Genomic DNA, 23,177 nt, shown 5'->3' on the forward strand with positions numbered 1-23,177 from the left:
CTTAGATAAGTGTTAAACTCCAGTACTCTCTTTCTAAATAGTAGGTGTTATTTGAGTTCTCTGGGAGAGGCTGCAGTTCTGTGCAGTCATTAAATGCACTTCAGACATATATACAGTTTGTCTTTAAAAGCTCAATTTGCAGGTCTATATTCATTGCATTTGGCCAGGGCTTGTCTTAAAGCACAGCCCAGAGTCTGAGACATTGTTGCCTTCAAAGCCATCTGTTTCATGGGACCACTAAAGCCTGAAAATTAGTTGTGAAAACATTATCGTTTTAACTGGGAATCTTAATCCACACCTCTACTTGTGCCCTTCTATGTGTTTCTTAGTGTTAGTGAAATAGGACCTGAATTTTGTGTCATTAAGAACACTGAATACCTTGCCCAGAAAAAAAATATATAATTTCCAAATATTAATGTTTAAAATATTATTAAATTGATATTATTTTTATTTTTATTAATAGCTAACATTTTTGAGTACTTCAATGCCAGAAGTGTGCTAAGCACTTTAAATATACTATCTCATTGGATCCTTGACCAACATGTGGGATAGGTGCTATTATTATCTCTCTATTCCAAGCCACCTTAAGCTTCACCTTAGCAAAATATAATAGTGGGATATATTCTGAAGCAGCTTAGAGGCATCAATGGAAAACCATCTGTATTATAAATCCTCACTCATAGATGTTTATGATGTAACATTAAAAGGACACCAGAGGAGGGGAAAGCCCTCACTAGAGCGCTAAACACAACACAAAGGCCTCTCGCTAACACAACACTCTTCTGCCAAATGTAAAAGCAAATGGTTGCATTGGGTGGTTCTGGCTGCACATTTGTGGAGCAATTGTGCATAGCCAATTACCCACTTGTGAAGGGTAAGAACAGTTTGGGTTTCACCAATGAAGAGCCTGAATCTGTAGACCACTTCAAGTCATTCTTGAACATAAGATGTGCAGTTGATTTGTAAAATGTGTAAATTAAGCTTTTGGGTTGTTTTTCCGTTAAGTGATATTTTGAATTTTTGAAAATCAACTTGAAGATAGCGGAGATCTCCAAATCTTAAAATGAAGGTTAAATATTCATGGTTTGTATTTCCAGGCAAATATTTGAAATCATTTTGAATATTTACTTTTATTAATGGGCATCATTGATTAGGTATAAGTCTTTCCAGGCAAGCTAGTTCAGTTCTGAGATAAATGAGAGGCACTTTACTGAAGTGTGTTCAAGGATATGAAGAATAGATGATGCGTTCATCTATTCACTCTATCAAATTTCTTGAACACCCACTATATATCTTGCCATCTGCTAGGCACAGTCTAACACACCATTCTGTCTTCCCAGCACTTGCCATATGATAGTAAATCCTGAAGAGGGGAGACATATAATACATTCTTAATAGTAACTAGTGAAAATATTGCTGGAATTTGTGCACAGGAGTAACAGTATGGTATTCATTTTATTTTTCTTGTCATTTTTGGTAAATTACTTTGCATGGGTAATTTTAGCCAAAATATTACTTAACCTAATGTATATTAAATCATTATGTCAGCCCTGGCTGGTGTAGCTCAGTTAGCTGAAGTGTCATTCTATACACTTGCAGGTGGTGGGTTCAGTTCCTGGTCACGGCACACGCCCAGGTTGTGGATTTGATCCCTGGTCAGGGCATGTGCAGGAGGCAGCCGATCGATGTTTCTCTCTCACATCGATATTTCTCTCTCTCTCTCAAATCAGTTTTAAAATATCATGTTGTATACCTTAAATAAATACAATTTTTGTTTTTATAATTTTTACTTTTCAATTACATTTAACATACAATATTATATTAGTTTCAGGTGTACAACATAGTGATTAGATATTTACATAACTTACAAAGTGGTCACCTCAATTAGTCTAGTACCCATCTGCCATCATACATAGTTATTACAATATTATTGACTGTATTCCCTATGCTGTACTTTACATCCCCAGGACTATTCTGTAACAACCAATTTGTACTTCTAATCCCTTCCCCTTTTTTACCCACCTCCCTAAACCCCTCCCATCTAGCAAACATCAATGTTCTCTCTACATATGAGTTTGTTTCTGTTTTGTTTGTTTATTTTGTTCATTATATTTCAAATATAAGTGAAATCATGGTATTTTTCTTTCTCTGTCTGACTTATTTCACTTAGCATAATACTCTCTAGGTCCATACATGTTGATGCAAATGGCAAGATTTCATTCTAGTTTATGGCTGAGTACTATTCCATTGTATAAATGTACCACAACTTTTTCATCCATTCATCTACCAGTGGTCACTTAGGTAGGTTGCCATTGAAAAAATTAAAATATATACTGACTAACCTTTAAAAATTATTCTAAATCTAATATTCAAAACATCATTCTATTAGAGATATAAAATTATAATCATGTTTTGAAATCTTGTGAGGGTTAGGTGAATTTTTTTTCTTTTTCAGAACTAGGTAGGGATTGAAAGCTTGCTCTCTACTATCCCGCAGTCTGGCTTTGAGTTCTAGCTCAGCTACTTGTTGTTAGGTGAATTTTTTTTGATGCAACACATGCACTGAAATATTGTGACTGCTTTTCCCATTTAAACTTCCATCACAAATATCCCAGTTTGGAGCAGCCTGGCATCTAGCACCTAAATTATACACTGTGACTATTGTTGTCTGTATACTTATGACATGAATACTTCAAAGTTTTAGGAAATTAAAAGTCAACATATGAAAAATTATCTGCTAGTCCTCATTTAAATCCTCCTAGATTATAAGCCTTTGAAGAGCTGACATGAATAAAGCTGAATTAGCCATGTGTTACTCACTTTGTAGTCCCACAGTGCCTAGTACTGTGCTCCTTGGACAGGGGATTTCTAATAGTGCTTATAAAGTGGCTAAATATAGTTCGAGAGAGAAGATCAAGAACCCTTCTTTCTTGCTGAGGCTGAATTGCTTTATATGACCCCAAAATAAGTGTAAATTCTCACCAGATATAGGAAACAGCACATTGTGCTACTGTGGTTCCTTCGAAATCCTGAACGTCCAAGTGAAAAACCACTAAATTCTATATAATAGATTTAAAGTATGACATTAAATTAGGAGCAATCTCCCAGGTTGTCAGATTCTTTGAGTCAAATCAGTTCATGAAAACCGAAGGCTTGTGTTTGGGCTGTTCTTTTAAAGCAATTAATGCTTTTAGAATATCTGAGAAAATTATTAGAATAACTGAGAGTCCTGACATGTTATCTTATGTAACTCTTTGCATAATGCAGTCTTAGTTATTGAAGTTTTCATTGAATAGCTAAGCATATTCCTGTCTGTATCATAAAGCCATATGAAAGAAGGGCTAGTGGTTTCTATCTTCTAAAGTTATGAGCTTTGGGAGAAAGGTTTAAAAATATTTGATAATCATGATTCTATTGAGTTTATTCAGAGAAAGAGATACAGACTAGATAAAAAAAATACAAATGCCCCCCAAATTAGAAATGACATAAGTAGAATCATAAATTGGCACTTACTTGAGTAACGCCCCTCCATTTGTAAATAATTTTTGGTTTCCATGGAGTGTGTGTGTGTGTAGGTGTATAAAGCCATAATATAACACCTGAAACAGGGTGAAGTTCCATTCATACTGGCTGCAGTTATATACTGATCGAAGCAACCAAAAATTATTTGGCAAATCCAAAATGCCTATTCCATTCTGCTAAAGGAGGTAAACTAGGAGCCATTTAAAAAGACACCGATATATACCCACATGCCTGCATGAATATTCACCTATAATATATGATATTCTACACATTTGATTTTTAAATACATTTCTAATTTTCTTTCACTAATGTCCATTGTAAAATCACAGAGAATTAAAGTTAGCGTATCAGGTAATCCATAAAATCAAAAAGTAATACTGAGATAGTCAAGACTTGACATTTATACATAAAAATTAAAACCTGAGCCATGAAAGATACGATATTGTTAGCTTTATGCCATTGACCACCAGCCTGAATCAATGAACAGACATAGTTCTTTATCTTAGAATTTGGTGAAAAGTAAATTAAAAATAGCAGAGCTGTTTTCTGCTGAAGTTATCTAGCTCCAAATTTAAAGTGACTGATTAATACATACAGAAGAATAGGTTAAAAAAAAAAAGGAAATTTCCTGATTTAAAGCATCCCTCAAATTAGTGTTCATTTGCCTTATGCGTATTGCAGATTCTGTAAGTCGTCACAGAATATTTCACACAAATAGGGTTCCCGGACTGGGACCCAGTGCCCGGGTTTTCATCAGTTGAAGGGATGGCATTTTCCTCAGCCCTGTCCCTAGATCAAATATCCCCTCTCAGCGCATCTGTTTCAAATGTTAATAAAGTTTTCGTTTCCAAAAGGTTCAAAATGACAGAACAAAATTCCCTCCTGTAAGAGCATGAAACGACTGTGTTTGTGCCTGCAGGTGGTGGAGGACATGCTCGAGGTCGAGGAAGAGGAGGATGACAGAGATGACAAGGTAATTATCGTGCCCGGCGCGGGCGCCTGGGGACGCGGAGTGTGGACGTGGCGCCGCTCGCAGACAGGTGAAAAAGGAGCCGAGGTGCGCGAGTCCGGACGCCGGACAGTGCTGTTCATCATCCTAACAATGCCACCGCGTGTTGCAAAGAGGGAGAGAGGCCTATAAATCCTCCTCGCTTTTGTCCAGAGCTGGGTCAAATATTTTTCTGCCAGGAACAAAAAAAAAAACAATTCAGCTTGTCTGGAACTTGATAGCTCTCGTGAAGATAACAGCAGTGACAACTGTTTTTGAAGGGCAAAAATTTGTCCTTTCTTGAGTGTTACAAATCGGGCTATGCTTTGGGGGAAGAGAGGAGAGAGAAAAAATAGCAGGCTGCATGAGCTGAGCATGGGTATTGTCATCTGTAATTTTCGAAAAATTGCTCATCAGAGGAACACGTGTGAGTGGAGGGCATTTAAATAACCCCAGGGCTGCTGCCCTCTGCCTAGACTTGACTTGGAATGGCCCCATGGCTCCTTGGCCGGGAAAGCGTGGTCAGGGAGGCTCATTTTTCAGCTGCTGGTTGGCTTGTGGATGGTGACCACAGTAAATAACAGCTAGCTTCTGGGACTGCTTGGATTGGTTGTCCTCTGGGGAGAGAGGACCACTGGAGGGAGGAATTAGAATGACCTTGCACCACTGCAGCAGCGAGTGGGCTTGGAAGAATAGCTTTCTGTGGCAAGGAGGCTTGTGATGCTGGTTTACAGTGCTTGGGCAGGTCAAGATCTAACATCTAAAAAGTCCTGGGGTGAGATTGGGAGGAGGAAGGGAGACTATTGTTTGTTATTCTTGCCTTGTTCAGCGTGTAAAACTAGATTTTGACATTTACCAGAATCTATCTGACTTCTGTTATAGTAAAGCAGTGAAAAAATTTTTTAAGAAAGAAAAAAAACAGCATACCTTAATTTATACCCTTGACCATTGATTCCAGTAGAAAGGCACAGTTATATTTTAGTTTAAGAATCTGGGTGCTAGAAGCAAGCATTGAAAATGTCAAAAAAATTCACAGTGATTAGTTAACTCCAAAATGATTTCTTTCCTAATATTTAATGCTTAAAGGAAAATGGAAACACACACACACACACACACTCTTTCTCCCTTCTGATGCTATTTTAAACATTTTTAAGTTGATAGAGCTTTTATGTAAAATTTTTCTCATGTACATCATTTAGTCATTAACGACATCATCAAATATAAACTAACAAAAATCTTCTTCCTGCAAACACACATATGTGCTTGTTTTTAATGTTAAATAACATGAGCAAACACTTATGGCAATAAATGATATGATTTATTGTTAAGGTCAGTTGTGGAGCTGTAGAGAGCTTGTATTTTAACTCAACATGCCAGCTCTGAATCATCATTTCTCTGCTGATAAACACTGAGCTGCCATCCATTTATGGCCATTTTCCCTGGCTTGTTGCTGCTTTATTATTAAAGCCACCATAAAGATCCATTCCGGCAGCGGGCGTTTCCCCAGAAATGTTAATAAATGGAAACCCTTAGTGAAGTCTAGCTCTTCAGTGTCCCTGCTTGGAGTCAGCCTATATTTTATAGCCAGTTTGTTGATATTCTATACCACTAATCTCCCCCTTATGGTCATTTTTTAATAGAGAGGATGGTAGCAGTGGGAAATCAATAGCACACCTGGTTAACCAGCTTACCAAAACATAGATACCAAACAGAACATGCCATGTGGACACAACACCAGATCTCTGAAGTGGCATCTTTGTGATCCAGTGTTTGGTTGTCTGAAATTGACACCCCCTTTCTAACACGTTTTTAGATCTAGTTACCTAAGTTGATTGAAAGGAGGGCCTAAACTATTATGTGAATTCAACTGTATTCTTCTGTGCAGGATGCAACTAACAGTGTGTTTTCCATATGAAAGGATTGTGAGCTGATTTTCTTAAATCCAGTTCTTTATTTGAATGATATATAAGAAGGTTTTTCTTTTTATTCATAATACAATTTATAGCATAAAAGTAATATCTGAACAAAAAATCTTAAATGTAGTAACTCAATAGACTTTAGGGGTTTGCATAATAGAGTGAAGAATCTTAGAGTGGACATTTTGAAATATAAATTTTTTACTCTAAGAAATGGAACTGTGAAAGAATCCTTCAAGTTTCTATTTACTAGCCTCCATCTCTTGACTGGCTCTGGCAGTGGTAAATGTTGTGCGTCTTGGCTATCAGTGTGTCTGAGTAGGAGAAGGGTAATTTCCTACTTTAAAAAATTCATTGGTTCCTCTATTTAAAGTTTGTGTATAGAGTCATGCGTAATGGAATTTCATGAGAAAACAAATGTATTTTTTGCCATACGAGTAGGTACTGACCTCTAGCTCTCATTATTTCTCTGTTTTCTCATATGGTATAATAGTGGGGTCAGGTCAGTGGGTACTCTTATAGGATAAAAGTAAAAAAGATTAATAAATGTGCCAAAGCCTCACTTTAATTGAACCTGAAGCATATGTTGCAAGTATGTAAAATATGTCCCAGATGTTTCACCAGGGCCAGTGTCTTGGCTTTCGCTGATTACCACAAGGCAACTATTAGTCCTATAACCTTTGGACTTGGGGGTAAATGGGGTATTACGTGGCATAGAATGAGAGCACCTGTTTTCCATTCAGCAAAGACCCCTGGCAGGCTTTGCCTAAGCCTATCCATATGTTTTCACTTAGCAGATTGTTGGGCGATTATGAAAAGTGTCTTTCTTTAGAGCCAACATTGATATTAGTCACTCACAATGAAAGGGCAAGTCATTGGCTACTTGACAAGGTCCGTGTGGGCATAAACTGAAGTCATTTATTTCATTTGAGCTTGGAGTGTTTTCTCTCAACATAATTATATAGATGGTATAAGAAGTTGAAGCAGACAAAGCTATAATTACTTAACATAGTAGTTTTATAATAGCTTTTCTTTAGTGCTGACTTTAGCACCTGGGAAGACTTTGGTTAAAGTTGATAAAAGCTAAGTCATGGTTTACCTGGATCTCCGGACCCTGAAGTTTTGTACATTATGGCCTTTTGAACATTGTGTGTGTGTGTGTGTGTGTGTGTGTGTGTGTTTACTAAAACAGCTAAACATTATTCATCTGAGCGTTTGTGATCCTCGAACTTATTCCAGAATCCATAGTTGGCATTTGCTTAAATCTAAATTTAGGTGGCTTATCTCTTAATTTAATTCTATCGTTTTCTCAAAGGTAGAGAATATGGGTTTTAAATGGTGAGTCTTAGTTATGAATTATTGACTTGTTAATATTTTCACTAACCAGCATTATATAGTAGCACTATGTTAAGCTTTGCTGGAGATGCCATTTTTCCTGAATTAAGTGTTAGAAAGATGCCATATTGTGTTCTCAATTCCCTGTGTTGTAGAGCATTTTTTCCTGCCATCAACCACAAAGTCACAGTTTGATCTGATTTTTGACCTGACACCAAATCCTGCCTTTGCGGTTACTAGAATATCTCAGTAAATAAGGCTTAGCTAAATTACCTAGGAGGAGCGATCATCAAGCCACATAATAGTGTTTTTCACTGTTATATATAATACAGTGGTCAATCTGCATAATCTAAACATCTAATTAATGAATATCAACTTTGGTTTTGTAACTTAAAAAGTTTAGGCGTGCTTCCCATGGTGTGTCCTACACTTGTAATAGGATCCAGCTGCAATATCAGGAAGCAGAAGATAGGATGCAGGTTTGCCTCAGAAAAACATGGATTCAGATGCATGGCATTCTAGTCATGTTTATTGGTAAAAGCTATTAAAATGTCCTGGCACTTGTGTTCACATTGCTTCTCCTTTTTCTTCAACTGTTATGTCAGGGTTGCTGTGTATCAAAATAGCTGGATACAGTGAATGAAACATATCTGAGTTACTTCAAAATACCCGGATTGTTTGCTTTAATTCTTGAAATCCTGGTTTTCCGGTTTGATTCTCCATCCCTAAGCATGTATATACATCTCTGCATCTCAAATAAACTGTAAGGGAGAAAAAATGATAACTCTGATATATAATATGGGAGAAGATTTTCATATGACAGTACTGCATTTCCTCAATGAAATAACTGCATGGTGGGAAAAGAGAGCAAAGCTTTGGAGAAAGGCAAGGAAAGAGGAGACAAGAAAAGAAGTTCTTAAAAAAATCCCATGTCACGTTTAACTAGAATACCATTCTTATTAGTTTATTCATTTTCTATTGCTGCATCTCCAATCACCACAAATTTAGAAGCTTAAAACAATACACATTTCTTAGCTGTCAGTTCAGTAGGTCGGAAGTCCAGCCGTGGTTCACGTGAGTTCTCTGCTCAGAGTCTCACACTCAAGGTATCAGTCAAGGTGAATTCTCGTCTCGAGGCTCTACAGAACAATTTCCTTCCAAGCTCATTCAGTTTGTCCATAGAATTCAGTTCCTCATAGTTAGAAGACCGAAGCCCTTATTTTCTTGTTGGCTTTCCACTCTTAGTGGCCACTTTCCGTGACCCCCTCCATATTTATATCCAACAATGGGAAATCTCCCTTGTGTCAAATCTCTCTCACATTTCAAAACTCTTTCTTCAAGAAGACCCTAGGCCTTCTTAGGGCTTGCTGATTAGGTCAGGCCCACCAAAAATAATCTCCCTTTTTTAAAGTCAACTGTGCCATCATAACCTAGTCATGGGGATGATGATCCATCATCTTCCTCAGTTCCCTCACACACAAGGGGAGTGGATTATACAGGCATATCCACTAGGAGGTGGACTCTTGGCAGCCATCTCACAATTCTGTCTGCTATGACCATCACGGCCCACCCATGCTCAGGAACAAAAATGGGACAATACTTGTGTTCTTTGTATGTATTTATTGCTAGGTTATGATATAACTATCTTACAATAAAAAATTAGACATGTCCTTTCAAAGATTATAGGAAACATCTCATAGCAGAGGTAAGAACTGAGGTATATTTGAAAGTCTATACAATCTGGTCCACTTGTTATCTAATACCATTCTGCGGTGAGGGGAGCTTGGGCATGCAACCAGCCCCATAGGTTCTTTCCTCTTATCTCCTTCTGGTGGAAGAGCAAATAAGAAGAAAATTGGCAAAAAGTGGGGAAGGGTCCATTCCTTCTTGGGGGCACCTGTTCCTGCTTAGACCTATTGAGGTGACCTTGAGACGGTAGAAACACTGTCTACTTAATCTAGAGTCACAGTAACATTACAAGCGGAGGATACCCGAGGTAGGCCGCCTCGCTGCCCCGTGATGTTCTGCCCGTGCACCACCACTCACACTCCAGGTGAGGCATTTGGGCTGAGTCCCTGGGGCGAGGCTCCACAGCACCGCGACTCTGACTGGGGCATCACAGGAGGTTTCCAGGAGGATTGGGATTTGATTGATAAGTGGTATGAGCCAGACTCCTTGGCAGAAGTCTGGAGTTAGGGTCCTCTGGCACCAGAGGCACCCAGTTGTTTCTCATCCAGGGCCCCCCTGGCAGCCAGGAGAACTCATGAGATCCCATGAGATCTGCCTTCCTCTGAGCAGCACCGACACTCAACGCATCCTAGCCCTTCCTCTCCCTGTCTCTCCTAGTTTAATCTCATTTTAAAATGAGGAAACGGGGGTTCAGCCAAACTCAAGTGAAATGCCAAAGGTGATACAGACAATAAGTGACAGAGCCGGGACTAACACTGAGGTTTTCCAAGTTTGGCTTCTTTGCCCTTCCTTAAGACTAGGTTTTCCAGGGGGGCAGAAATCAAAGTACAGATGCAGATGACCTTAGGCATGATCTTTAAGTATTTTTGTAGCACAATCAGGGAATATATCATCCATCCCAGCTAGAGGCTGTTTACTTCTGGTTTCTACTTCTTCTCACTGTTCCCCTGCACTTTCAGTCGTTTCCCACTAGACCAACTAAGGTGGCATGTGATAGGCAGAATATAATTGCTCCTCAAAGATGCCTCTGTCCTTATCCTTGGAACCTGTGAATATGTTACACTACATGACAAAGAGACATTGAGGCAGCAGATGGGATGAAGATTGCTAGTCAGCTGACCTTATAGTAGGGAAATTTTCCTGGATTATCTGAGTGGACCTGATACAATTAAAGTGTCCTTAGAGCGGAAGAGGTCATCAGAGTGCATGACAGCTGATGGCTACTTGCACAGCTATGGCCAAAACCAATGCTCGGGACCTTCAGGCAAGAAGGAAGAGCTGCTGAAACACCTGGATGACCTGAAGGTGGAACTCTTACAACAGCACGTCACCAAAGTGACCGGTGGCGCCAGGTTCAAGCTCTCCAAGAGCCGGACTGTTTGCAAGTGCATCGCCCTTGTTCTCATTGTCATTAAGCAAACTCAGAAAGAGAACCTCGGGAAGTTCTACAAGCCCCAATATCTGCAGCCCAAGAAAGTGTGTTCCCTGCACCACATGCTCAACAAGCACAAGGAGACCTGAACACCCAGAATGAGCAGCGAAAGGCACAGCTGTACAGTACCCAGTGCTAGTACACTGCCAAGGCAAGAGCATGGGCATTATTAACACACAAACTGGTGGATTGGGGGGAGGGGTGGTGAGTTGCCCTATTGGCGTTGAAGATAAGGAAGGGGCCACAAGCCAATGTGGCTGCCTCTACAAACTGGAAAAGGCAAGGAAATGCTTTCTCCCCTAGAGACTCTTCAAAGAAATGCAGGCCTGCCCACATCCTGATTTCAGCCTAGTGAAAGCCATTTCTGACTTCTGAGCCACAGAACTGTTAAGATAATGAATTTGTGTTGTTTAAGCCTCTAGGTTTATAGTAATTCATCACAGCAGCAATAGGAACTGACACAGGGCCTTCCAACTGCACTTTCTATACTTCTCAAGAAAATACTACATTGTGAAGCACTAGATCTGAGCTCCTAATGTTTCCTTATTAACAGTCCTACTCTTCTGCATATCTGTGGCTACAGGTTCTTCATTGAATATGTAACAAATCTCTAACAAATCAAATATTTTTATCCAGATTGCTTCTGTTTTTATTTTACAAAACTTTGTCCAAACAAAAGTGGGTTAGTGCCCATCTCCAGTGCAGCTGCTCCCTTCCCATTTAGGAGCCTGTTTTACTCATTGGTGAGTGGAGCACCCAGGCATGGGTACCTTCAGTTTTCAACAGAAGAATTTCACTTCCTCACAACATTGTCCCTTTCCTTAAAATATTTCACTCTACAAAGCACCAAGGAGGAAGGTACTAGCCTTATTTCGGCCACAGACCCTTTGAGAATCTGAAAAACTATAGACTTTCTTCCCAGAAGAAAACACATAAACACATGTATAAAAAAACTTTTTATATCATTTTTGTAATGGAAATTGAATTATTTTACAGAGACTGTAGAGTATATTGATAAAGGCATATCTATATTGCACTTACCATATTCTTCTTGACTGTAATGCCTACTTTCCTCAAACACCTAAGATAAATGCAAATTTTGCAAGTAAAAATAAAGCTTAATTCAGCTCAAAAGTAAGCCTCTACAAGAAGGCTGATGTTTGGCTTTGATATTGAAATTATGGAGTGGTTTTTGACACAGCAATAGGCTTGTTATTTTTGACATCTGTTTGACTATGACTCTTCAGATTCATGGCAGTAAGGGTGGAAAACACTGACTCAGCAAAAGAAAACAGTCACAAACAACATGGGAGCTGCCATGGCTTTATTAGAGGAGGGCTAGACATGGTGGGATTCTTGGAGTTCTCCAGAATCTTGTTGAATCCATACTGTGTCAATGAAATCCTCTTTTAAAAGGTCTGCATCATGAGTGCTACTTATGTCTTTTAACAAGGATTAAATATTCATGGTTTCACATTAAGGTCATTGGAGGCAGAATTGGTGTTCAAAGAATTATATCTAATGATTCCAGCTGTCTTTGGTTTTCCATCTGTAAACAAATTGGTGAGGTGTGTCGCTGCTTGCTCCAATTTGCCAAAGCACTTTCCCAGCCTTGGAAAGTTCAGGTGGATTGTCTGCCTCCTACTTGCCTTTCCAGAGTGGCAGTTGAGCTAAAAGAATTTAAATGGAAAGATTTACCCAGATAATTTGGCAAGAATGTCCAGCAAGTAAAGCAAACTGTGAATGGACTTTTTCCTGTTGGATTATTCTGATCATTGGATTTCCTCTGCCTCAAAAAAGCAGAACTTTTCATTTGAAGGGCAACCAAATATTTCAAGACAGGTCCTCTGGAAAGCTAGTTAATTTCTGTATTGCAGCAGTGAACTTCCTCCCATACTGCCATTTCTTGACAAAACCTCTCGAAATAGCAGCATGTCAGCCCTGGCTCTCAGGAAGTTGACAATGTTCGTAGAAATAGACACGATTTTTTTCAGGATCGCTGGCAGAGTCGTTGACACCGGCTGACACCACTGCATGTTGAGATGAGGAGCATGTTTCTTCACCAAAGCAGTAGAACCAGATGTGTTGCCAAGCACCACAGATGCTCCATCTGAGCCCAGAGTGCCAAGATTTTTATTCTGCCTGAAAGGTTGTTTGGCACAGAAATTCTTTACCGTGTTAAAGGCATTGACTCTGCAGATTCTAAAGGAATTCATGAAGTAGGAATTCTTCCTTGACTGTAATTACTTGCCAACAACAGTTGGCTATGCAAATAGAGGTATCTATTTTCATTAGGTTACATGCAACAGGGAAATATTAAACAAATGTCAGAAATTCGCATAGTGTTGACATCATTTGATGAGAACACAACTTCAAGAAGCGTGCAACTTCACCAAAATATTTCCAGTGGCACGTGGGTTATTTTTCTTGGTGATATGATGAACTCAAAAAGATGTTTTAATTCAAATTTTTTTTCCTTAGGGCAAATCCAAAGCATGGTGAAGTCCGAGTCTTTAAAAATCAAGATGTTTTGTATTTTAGAAAATCTATTATGTCTAATAGATTTTCAAAGTAGGCAGTGAGAGGTATCCCTTCAATTCTATTGAGTCCATGCTTCCATTGGTCAGAATCTTGCCACACAAGAAATACTGACCTTTTTGTGTTTCATCATACTCCATAATTAATATAAAATCAGTACACAGGGAAACTTTATGGTACTATCTTTTTTTTTAATTTTCAACTTAAGCTAGACCCAAAGTAAACACAGATGTATGACTGTAATCATGTTAGTGAGGTGTTTTCTTAGATGCCTATCAACAGGAAACTATTCTAGAGGATTTAACATGTTAGTGACAATGTCACCTGTTTGCCTTCAGTAGCATCTTTGGCAGATTGCTTTCTGTTTAACATATCCTTTCCTGCCTACTGATCTCAGGCTTTGATATGGATCCCTCTTGCTAACATACCACTTCCCAGTAGAAGGTTCAAGAGCTGTCCTTGGCTCTGCCATCTCTCTTTTCCTTCTGAAGTACATCTGGACCTGTCCACTTCAGAGGTCCTCCTTTAACCTGGGTTCTAGAATAAAGACGCCCTGGTGCCAACCCTTAAGGACATTTACTGTGAGCAAAAACTAAGTGTAAGTTTTTATGGGCCTCTGTGATTTTAAGGTCTTTGTTACTGCAACATAGTTTAGTGTAGGTGGTAGATACATCATCCCATTCTATACCACTCTGAATGAAGCAATGTCTTAATATTATAATTTGGCATACAAGATGAATTTTTAAAATAAAAATCAAAGTCTCCAAAAGGATTTAAATTTTTTTTTCTTCCTAAGTTCACAGACCTACGCCTATCCCTTAAAGCCCAATCTCAAATATAGGTTGAAGCATTTTCCTATTGTGTCTCTCTAATTGGAAAAAAAAATACTTTTTCCATTAACATATATTGAAGGGTAATTCGCTGAGTAGACAAAGATACATTTGACACAGTATGGGCTTTCAGTAGTCACTACCTGATGGGACCCTTGGTTATATAAACTAATAATTATAGTACAGTGAGAAAAATGTCAGGATACAGTTATGAGCAGAGATTGGGTGGAAAATCAGGAAGATTACTGTCTTCACAGTGTTGTCAGTAAATGTTGGTAGAGGAAGTGGCACTTAGTTTGTCTTGAAGGATGAGCGGGCGTGTAAGTGTGGCATGTAAACTCCGGGAGTATATGTTGTTATAGGAGCATAGGGTGCAGCTGGAATTGGAGGAAAAGGACCCTAGGAAGGTAAATTTAAGATTGCAAAGGCAAACATGTGCTGTGGACACCGGGTCTCCCACCAGCAGGCCTTATCGCTCCTTTTTCATTCCCTCCTCTCTGCTTACAACACTGTCAGGTACAACACTGTGTTGTTGATTCAAGTACATTTCTCCGCCACCTCAGGGAAGTCATGCGTCGGCCTGGCGTCCAGTCAGCAGGGCACCTAACCCTGTCGCCCTGTGCCACCAGGCTCTGCCTCGCACCCTCATCTGGGCTGGTCAGATGACGAAAAAGAGAAAAGGAAAAATGGAGAGGGAAACCGGGGCAGCTGAGTGCGTTGAGTTTGTCTGCTTGTTTGTTCGTTTTGTTTGTTTTTTATCTCCAAGTCTGCCGGTCTCTGAAATGAAAACAGGAGGGAGTGTGCGAGGGCCACGCCCAGCCGCGTCGCGGTTTCTGCTCAGTGGGACGGCAGCTCCTGCCCACAGGAAGGGCCGCGCGCCCTAGGCTTGCCTGGTTGGGGCCAGAACTGCCCAGTGTCCTGAGCCTCAGACTTAGTCCCGTGTACTTTCGTTCTAATTCTTCTGTCAGAAGGGGAGGAGGCGCAACGAGACAACGGGAACCATTAAAAGGTATTAATAGCAAAAAAGAAAAGACTGAAGGCTTTACCCACCACCTAAGGAATTTGAATTATTTCCTCCAAGAAGGAGGAAATCAGAGGCAATTTTCAAGTAGGGATCTGTCCTGGTGAAATTTGTGCTTTAAGAGGAAACCTTTGGCCCGGCCGGGCGTGGCTCAGCGGTTGAGCGTCGACCTGGGATCCAGGCGATCGGGGTTCGATTCCCGGTCAGGGCACATGCCCGGGTCACAGGCTCAATCCCCAGTCAGGGGCGTGCAGGAGGCAGCTGATCAATGACTCTTTCATCATTGATGTTTCTCTCTTTCTCCCTCTCCTTTCCTCTCTCTGAAATGAATAAAGATATATATATATATAAAACAAAAAACAAAAAAAACACACAAGAGGAAACCTTTGGCAGTAGTGCAGAGGATGGAATAAAAAGGAAATGAGACTTGAAGCAGAGAAATATGCTAGGAGGTGACGCCGTGGCTCCAACAAGAAATAATGGCAGCTTGCGCTTGAGTAGTAATGAGAACAGAAAGAAACAAATTTGAAAGAAATGTTTAATAGTAAGTGTAATGAGATTATTGGGGGGATTATGTTGAACAGACAAGGGGAAGTTGGGGTTGTGGGTGACCGCGAGATGCCTCGCTGAGATACCTTTCTACTTGTGGAGCAGTCCACGTGTTTCTAAGCACATGCCCTTCCTTACTCTGTCTAACATTCACAGTAGCTCTGTGTCTCAGCCTGTGAAGCATCATTCCCGTGGTTCAGTATCAGGAAGATTAACTTGGCTAAAGCAAAAGTGGCTAAGATTAGAAACCAGATAATGTTTTTAAAACAGAGAAGTAGTTGAGCCTAAACACAAGTTAACTTCTTTAATAGAGAAGAAGCTAAGTCTAGGAATTAGGTAACTTGTCTGGTGGCAAAGAAAATGATATCAGAAAACAAATCCTCTAATTAATTTTCCTTCCCAGTCATGATATAGAAAAGTCTGTTGACCCTCTTAGAGATAACAACTAAGCTACTTGGAATGCAATTTCACATAGCCATAGCCCATTCTGGCCAGTATAGACAGAGAAAGTGTCCTATTTGCCTGCCCAGCCCTCTTTTCCCTGGGCACTAGGTCTTAGGAGAGCATTTGAAAAATGATGCCAATAGGTCCATATACAGTGCCTTTTACCCATTCAGTATGCTATCAATAAGTAAACACAGATGCAATGCAGAAACAAGAAGTATCCATGTAAAAGGAGACAAGATATATTTAATGCCTCAAAAGTTGGTTCAGGTGAAATGTATTATAGTAACTATGCTTATTCTGACTTTGATCTAAGATGCACTGGGAAAATATGATGCTAGAGGAATGTGGGTCAGTTGAGAAGCAGCTACTATTGTCACCATTTTTTAGATGAAAAGATTGACACCCTGAGACATAGGGTAATTCCCTAAAAGTCACAAAAGAAGTGAAACAACCAAACTTCAAACTCTAGCCCTTCTCCCTCCAAAGCCCACTATATTTTGCATAACACACACACACACACACAAATTAATGATCTAAAGCAATAATTTCCCATTCTTTCATCATTCAGTGGGTTGACTGGGCTCACCAGGACAGTTCTTACACAAATCTCTCCTGTGGTTCTAGCGAGATATCTGGGGCTATGGTCCTCTAAAGGCTCAACTAAGCTGAACATTCAGGATGGCTCCCTCTGATGATTAGAAGTTGTTTGCCAACTTCTCATAACATGGCAGCTCAGATCTGACAGGGAGAATCCAAAAGCATGTGTTTCAGGAGACCCAAGTGAAATCTGCAAGACTTGTTATGACCCAGCCATGGGAAGTCCCAGAATGTCACTTCTGTCATAAACTATTAGTCAAAAAGTCACTAAGGCCAATCCAGATTTAAAGAGAAGACTAATTTGATTCTACCTATTAATCAGGAGTGTCAGGGTCACACTGCATAAGAATCTAAGGAATGGGAGATATTATGTGGCTCTCTCCCACATAATAAAATCAGCCACAATTTCCAAAGAGCAAAAGCTATCCTAAGAGACATCCTGTAGCAGGAACGAATATGGAGCCTGCTGCCTACCAGTTTATCAGCACATCGGGCTGAATTAGCCTATCTCGAAAATTAAACACAGCACTTTCAAATCTCCTGGCATATCCAAGTTTTATCATCCTACATATTTTTATTTTTATTTTAATTTACAAGATGAGAAATAACCAAGGATTTATGAATTGTCATTCTTACTTCTCTGCTGAAATCTCAAGGGCTATTTAAATCTTTTGCTTTGCTCATAGATAAAGATTTAATTCAAAAATTTCTTCTACCTAAGCTCTCCTTTGAAGCTAGTTGGGGGGTAGGAAGGAGTTGTAAAGAATCCTTTTAAAATTCGTATTTGTATTGTAATGGGCATCCATTGTCCTCCATCCATAGGGGAGGGCAGAGTGCCACTGCCCTGTGTTCTGGAGGCCGGGCTCTACTTTCTGCCTGCCAAAAGTAAAAAGTCAAGTGAGGAAAGGAGGCTGAAAAACATTTCTTTTTTAAAACATAAGCGATCCTACTTTTCAGAATGTAATTTGAAATTGCCAACAATTCACATCTGGTATTTTACTAATTTGTTCAAGGACATTTCTCATAGGATTTAAAAGATCACTAATATCTCTAAAAATTGTGTTGTAGAAGCTGTAAGGAGCTCTGTCAAGACTCTTTCCAGGGATCCTTGGCGCTAACATTTTTCTGCTGGAGTGAGGTAGCATTATGTAGATGTTAGAAATCAATATCTGGCCTGTTGTGCACATAAATGCTGCTTCTTGGTTCTGACGTCTTAGCTGAGTGTTCTGATCAGTAGTGATTTGGGAATGTGGCCAGCATCTGTACTTTCTGTGATTCCACGGTTGAATATTTTGGAGACATACAAGGCAATATCTTAAACGAATATACAGCTGTTGCAGTCTGATAATGTTAAGATTTTATTGATTATCCAACAGAGTAACTACCCTGGGTATTACATTTGCTTGTCACAACCTTCTATGCCTGGGGTGGTTGAACAAGTTTTTTTTTCCCATTGAGCTGACCTCAAAGTCGCATAGTTTCTGAATCAAGGTCCTCAGATTTCATACTTTGGCAATTTCTTTCCTTTCTAATGGGATATATTAGAGAAAATGTGTCACCTTTTGCACTATGTAATACCAAATCAGATCAGAATTCACGCACAATTATGTCAGTGGAAATGTAACAGTACAGGCTGGCTTATCTCTAGATAACACATGGAAAAATAAACTTCCACAACTGACAGATGTACTAGATTTTTTTCTTCAGATAAGTTATTTGTAAGTAATCAAACTAAAGAATATAACTGGATTATTTTTTATTTTATGTATGTATGACCCTCAACATGGTAAGATGGCTGCTAAGTATTCAAGCTCTGTCACTCTGCCTCCCCCTTACTCTTTAAAAAAGTTCCTGGATAATAAATGCAAAGAAAGAACAAAAGAAACAAAAAAGACATCTTGCATTAGCTATATTTATTAAGAGAACTAACAACTTTCAGAAAACAAAATTTACATAAAACACTTATGTAAAATACCATTCGTTGATAGTTAATGGCATTTAAGTAACACAGGTTACAGGGTAGTCTACCTGGGAATGATGTTAGGCTGCCTAAAAAGCATTTATCTGTGTTTCTCTTTTATAATCAGAGAAAGTCAAAGCCCATCACTAATCTGAAATCTTCTTGAAACCAATTAAAATAATTTAAGATAAGTTGTACTGCAAATGTGCTTTTTAAGTGTTTTAGACTTAGGATGTCTTAGGGATGTTGTAACCCCTTTTAATGTTACTATTTATATATAACTACCATGTGTATAGTATTATACCTTTAATGCACTTGTATTAGCTGTCACTTGAAATTAAGTGCAGGAATGTTCTTTTTTGGCCTTCAGTTTCTCCTACATTAAACATTTAAATAATGATACTAGTAGTAAAAGGGTAGGTAGCATTCCCAGCGGAAACTTGCTGCTGCATCTGGTTGTGTTGTGTTAGGGTTTTTATGGAAAAGATATCGTAATATCAGAATCTCTTAGTGTTTACACACCTGGTATCCAGAACTCTACCTGATGTCTTTTCTCGGGGAATTAATGGAATCAAAGCCTATGGTAGGCATGTTTGACAGATATGCCTTGTCTGTAGAGATCTGGTGATAATTCCATCAAAATGTGTCCCTAGTTGATCATATCTCTATGCATTTTTATATCTGTGTGGTTTTTCACCAACTCTGTGCTTGCATCAGTGCCTTCATTAGAAGGTCAGGTTTTGAGGATTTAGTAATTCACCTTGAAAATGTACTATAAGTTGAATGTATCAAGCGTGAGTTTTCTCCACTCAGCATGAATTTCGTAGTGTTTAAAAAAAGCCAAACTCATATCTAAAATATTTTTTGATATCTGTTTCTCATTATATGAGGAAAAGTAAATAGATACTTATTGATTTCAGGTGTTCTTTGTTTCCATAAGTCATGTTTGCTTTTCATATTTTAATGATATTGTGCAGACTTTTCTCTGTGATGATAAAATTGTACATTTTCCAAACATACTAAACAAATAGTTTTAATAAAAGATATTATCCAGATGGGAGCCACTTGGAGCCACCCACTTGGAGAGGTTATAGTTTATACCAAAACAATCAATGTGAAAATTAATATTTCTTGTGTTTATTCATAAATATTCCCCTCCCCACAGTCTAAATCATAGTGACATAACTTTCTGTGTGGGTCTTTTCCCATAACAACAGGTAAAAGAATAATATGTTAGAAAGGGGTCAGTTTTTATCTTACAAGGGTTGGCCAACTTTGTCACCTACAGGTATGTGTGCATCTATCATAGCACAGAAATGAAGGTAGAAATTTTCTGATTAAGTAAAAAGAAATTAAAATATGGTATTTTTCTCATATTCAGTATGGATGATTCACTCCATTCTTTCACATATGCATGCATGCACTTAAGAAATGTTTGCATACCTTTGACAAATGTATATTTCGCACATCATGTACTGACCCATTTTAAGAATGTAGTGAGTTTTCTGTTTTTGTTTTTATTTAAATTATATTAAATTTATTGGGGTAATGTTGGCTAATAAAATATAGATCTCAAATATACAGTTCTAAAATACATCATCTATATGTGCTTACTACCCAAAGTCAAGTCTCCTTTTGTCACCATGTATTTGACACCTTTCACCTTTTTCTGCCTCCTCTCCACCCCCGTTCGCTCTGGTAGCCGCCATACTGCTGTCTCTGTGAGTTTTTGTTTTTCTGGTTTGTTTATTTGTTGCTTTTAGATTTATATTCCACATATGAGTGAAATCATATGATTCTTGACTTTTTGACTTTTTCTGTCTGATGTATTTCACTTAACATGATACTCTCAAAATTTATTCATGAGTTTTCTTTCCTTCCTCCCCCATCACTCTCAGGAATGCTTCACATCTGTGGCTTCCATTTATGCCCCACTTTTGTTCAATCTTAATTCTTCCTTTGTGGCTTCCATTCATAACACTTTGCTAAACTTGTTCCCTAACGACGTCCATACCCTCACCTGATCTTCTACGTTTTCAATGTGTTTATTCCATTGCCGTCTTGACCACCGTTTAACTTCCCCTTCTATCTTCCTGTATGCTCCTGTTGTTTTGCTGGAACACTTTAATTTTTGTCTTTGTCTCCAATGTTTGGGTGTACCTCCCAATGTTGTTCTTTCTTAGAGAACTAATCTATGCCCACAATTTTATTTGTCCCCTTGGTGAATATAACTCCATGATCTTTCTTTTAATTCATTCATTCATGCATGTATGCAACAATGTATTATGTACTTCGAATGTTCAAAGCACAGTGCTAGGTGCTCTGAGGGATAAAAAGAGAAATGAGACCTAATTCTTCTCGAGGAGCTAAAAATCTCTGGTATGTCTTCTGTCCCAAGTCTGTCATCTCTTTCCACCCACTTGGACATTGAAAGTTGTCACATCATAATCCTAAACTCGGTATATTTCAATCTAAGTTTGTATTCTTCTTCTTAAAATAGTTTCCTTTCCTAGCTAATGGATATCTATCTACCAGTAGCACAATTATTTTACTCATAAAGGCTCAAAAAATTAAATCATCTTTGGTGATTCTATCTCTGCCTAATCTGTAATAAAAATTCTATAGATTTTGCTGTTGTAACAGTCCTCATTTCGTATCTTCCTTTTAAATTCTCTTGATATGATCTGCCTTGCTATCTACATAAAATGCCCTTTTCTGCTTATCTAAGACCTATTCATTCTTCAAGATCCAACTGAAATCTGCCCCGTACTCCAACCCTGGCCAGTAGTGAGCTCCACTTCAGAACATAGGATGATGCCTCTGTTCTCCTCAGATGACATTCATCTTTTTTTCCCTTTCAATTTTTTGTGAAAATATGTGTCAGGCATTGTGGTAAGGACTTCACATGGATCATCTAATTTCTTCTTCATGTTAAGTAGGTTCTATCATCCACATTTTGCAGATGAGTAGGCTAAATGACTTGTCCAAGGCCACAAAGAAAGGCTGAAATTAGACCCAGTTTTATCTAGGCTTCAAAGGCCATGATTTAAACCACTATGCCACGGTGCCTTATGACATTTCCATGCTATTTATTAACTCATGATCTTATTTAATTTTACTGTGCCTTGACTCCACAAAAACATAAATTCTAGTACCAGAATTGAGTATTATGGTACATATTAAACACAGTGGTGAAAATAGTAAGCATTTAGTTGCATATGCAATAAATAGAAATACATCTATAAATGTAAAACAGTAATTCAGATATGAGTCTCATAGTCACTTAAACTAGCCATGTTGTATACTAGATATTATTTAACCAAAAAAAAAGTTACTGTCACATCATCTTCATTCCTTTATTTTGCTAATATCTTTCTGATCTCCTGTCTAACATCTACGCCTCCCATTAAAAACAGAATTGAATCTACCTTTCCCAATATGATAGGAGAAGGAACTTTCTTCTCCTATGTGTGTAATTCATTCCCATCCCCATTCACTGGTCTCTGAGACCCATGGCACTAGACATGATGCAAAATTGAGTGCAGTTGCTGTTGTCACAGAGCTCCAATGTGCAATATGTCCCCTTTAACCACTTTCCTTTCCATCCCCATAACCACCACCCAAACTCAAGTTCCCCATACCTTGAGTAAGACACCTTTCAGCCATTCTCAGCAGTAACACATCTTTTTTTTTTTTTTTAATCCTCACCCGAGAATACTTTCCCATTGCTTTTCAGAGAGAGAGAGAGGTCAATGTGAGAGAGATACATCAATTAGCTACCTCTCAAACACACCCCAGTTGGGCCAGGTATCAAGCCTGCAACCGAGGTACATGCCCCTGGCCAGAATCGAATGCAGGACCCTTCAGCCGACTCTCTAACCACTGAGCCAAACTGACTATAACACATTTCAAGAATGCTGCCAACAATACTGAAGATTTCTTGAGGCAAGATAGCATATGGATTAAGAGTACTGGCCCTGGAACCAGGCTGCTATGTGATACTGGGCAAAGTACTTCACCTCTATCCTTCAATTTCCTAATCTATAAAATGGAGTACATAATAATCCCTGCCTTATAAGGTTGTTTTGAGGATTAAGTGAATAAATATGCATAAATATTAGGACAATGTTTATGACATAGTAAGAATTTTATGAGAGTAATATTATTAGTATTATCATTGTTGTTAGTAGCAGCAGCCTTATTAGTCCTGGGTGCCCGGGAAGACTGTCATGTTATTAAATGGAACAGAAGTCTGAGTAGGAATAGATTTTAGAGGGAAAGAAAATTACTGCTGTTTCTACCATACTGAGTTTGAAATGTCACCAGACCATCAAACTGGGTACTTCAGCAGAT

At 38.7% G+C, this 23,177-nt stretch overlaps 1 protein-coding gene across 8 annotated transcripts in view; it reads left to right on the forward strand.

Annotated features, from left to right (window-relative positions):
• MCTP1 (multiple C2 and transmembrane domain containing 1) overlaps positions 1-23,177 on the forward strand; it is a gene marked incomplete at both ends in the record, with an annotated part of 426,668 nt that overhangs the window by 355,186 nt on the left and 48,305 nt on the right. For all 8 annotated transcript variants that reach the window (XM_081131855.1, XM_081131856.1, XM_081131857.1 and 5 more), the window contains one exon: positions 4,442-4,495. In XM_081131855.1, coding sequence (XP_080987981.1) covers positions 4,442-4,495 — 54 coding nt within the window. The remainder of the gene's footprint in view (positions 1-4,441; positions 4,496-23,177) is intronic.

This window comes from Miniopterus schreibersii, assembly GCF_964146895.1.
Source record: "Miniopterus schreibersii genome assembly, chromosome: 3".
Classification (NCBI taxonomy): Eukaryota; Metazoa; Chordata; class Mammalia; order Chiroptera; family Miniopteridae; genus Miniopterus; species Miniopterus schreibersii.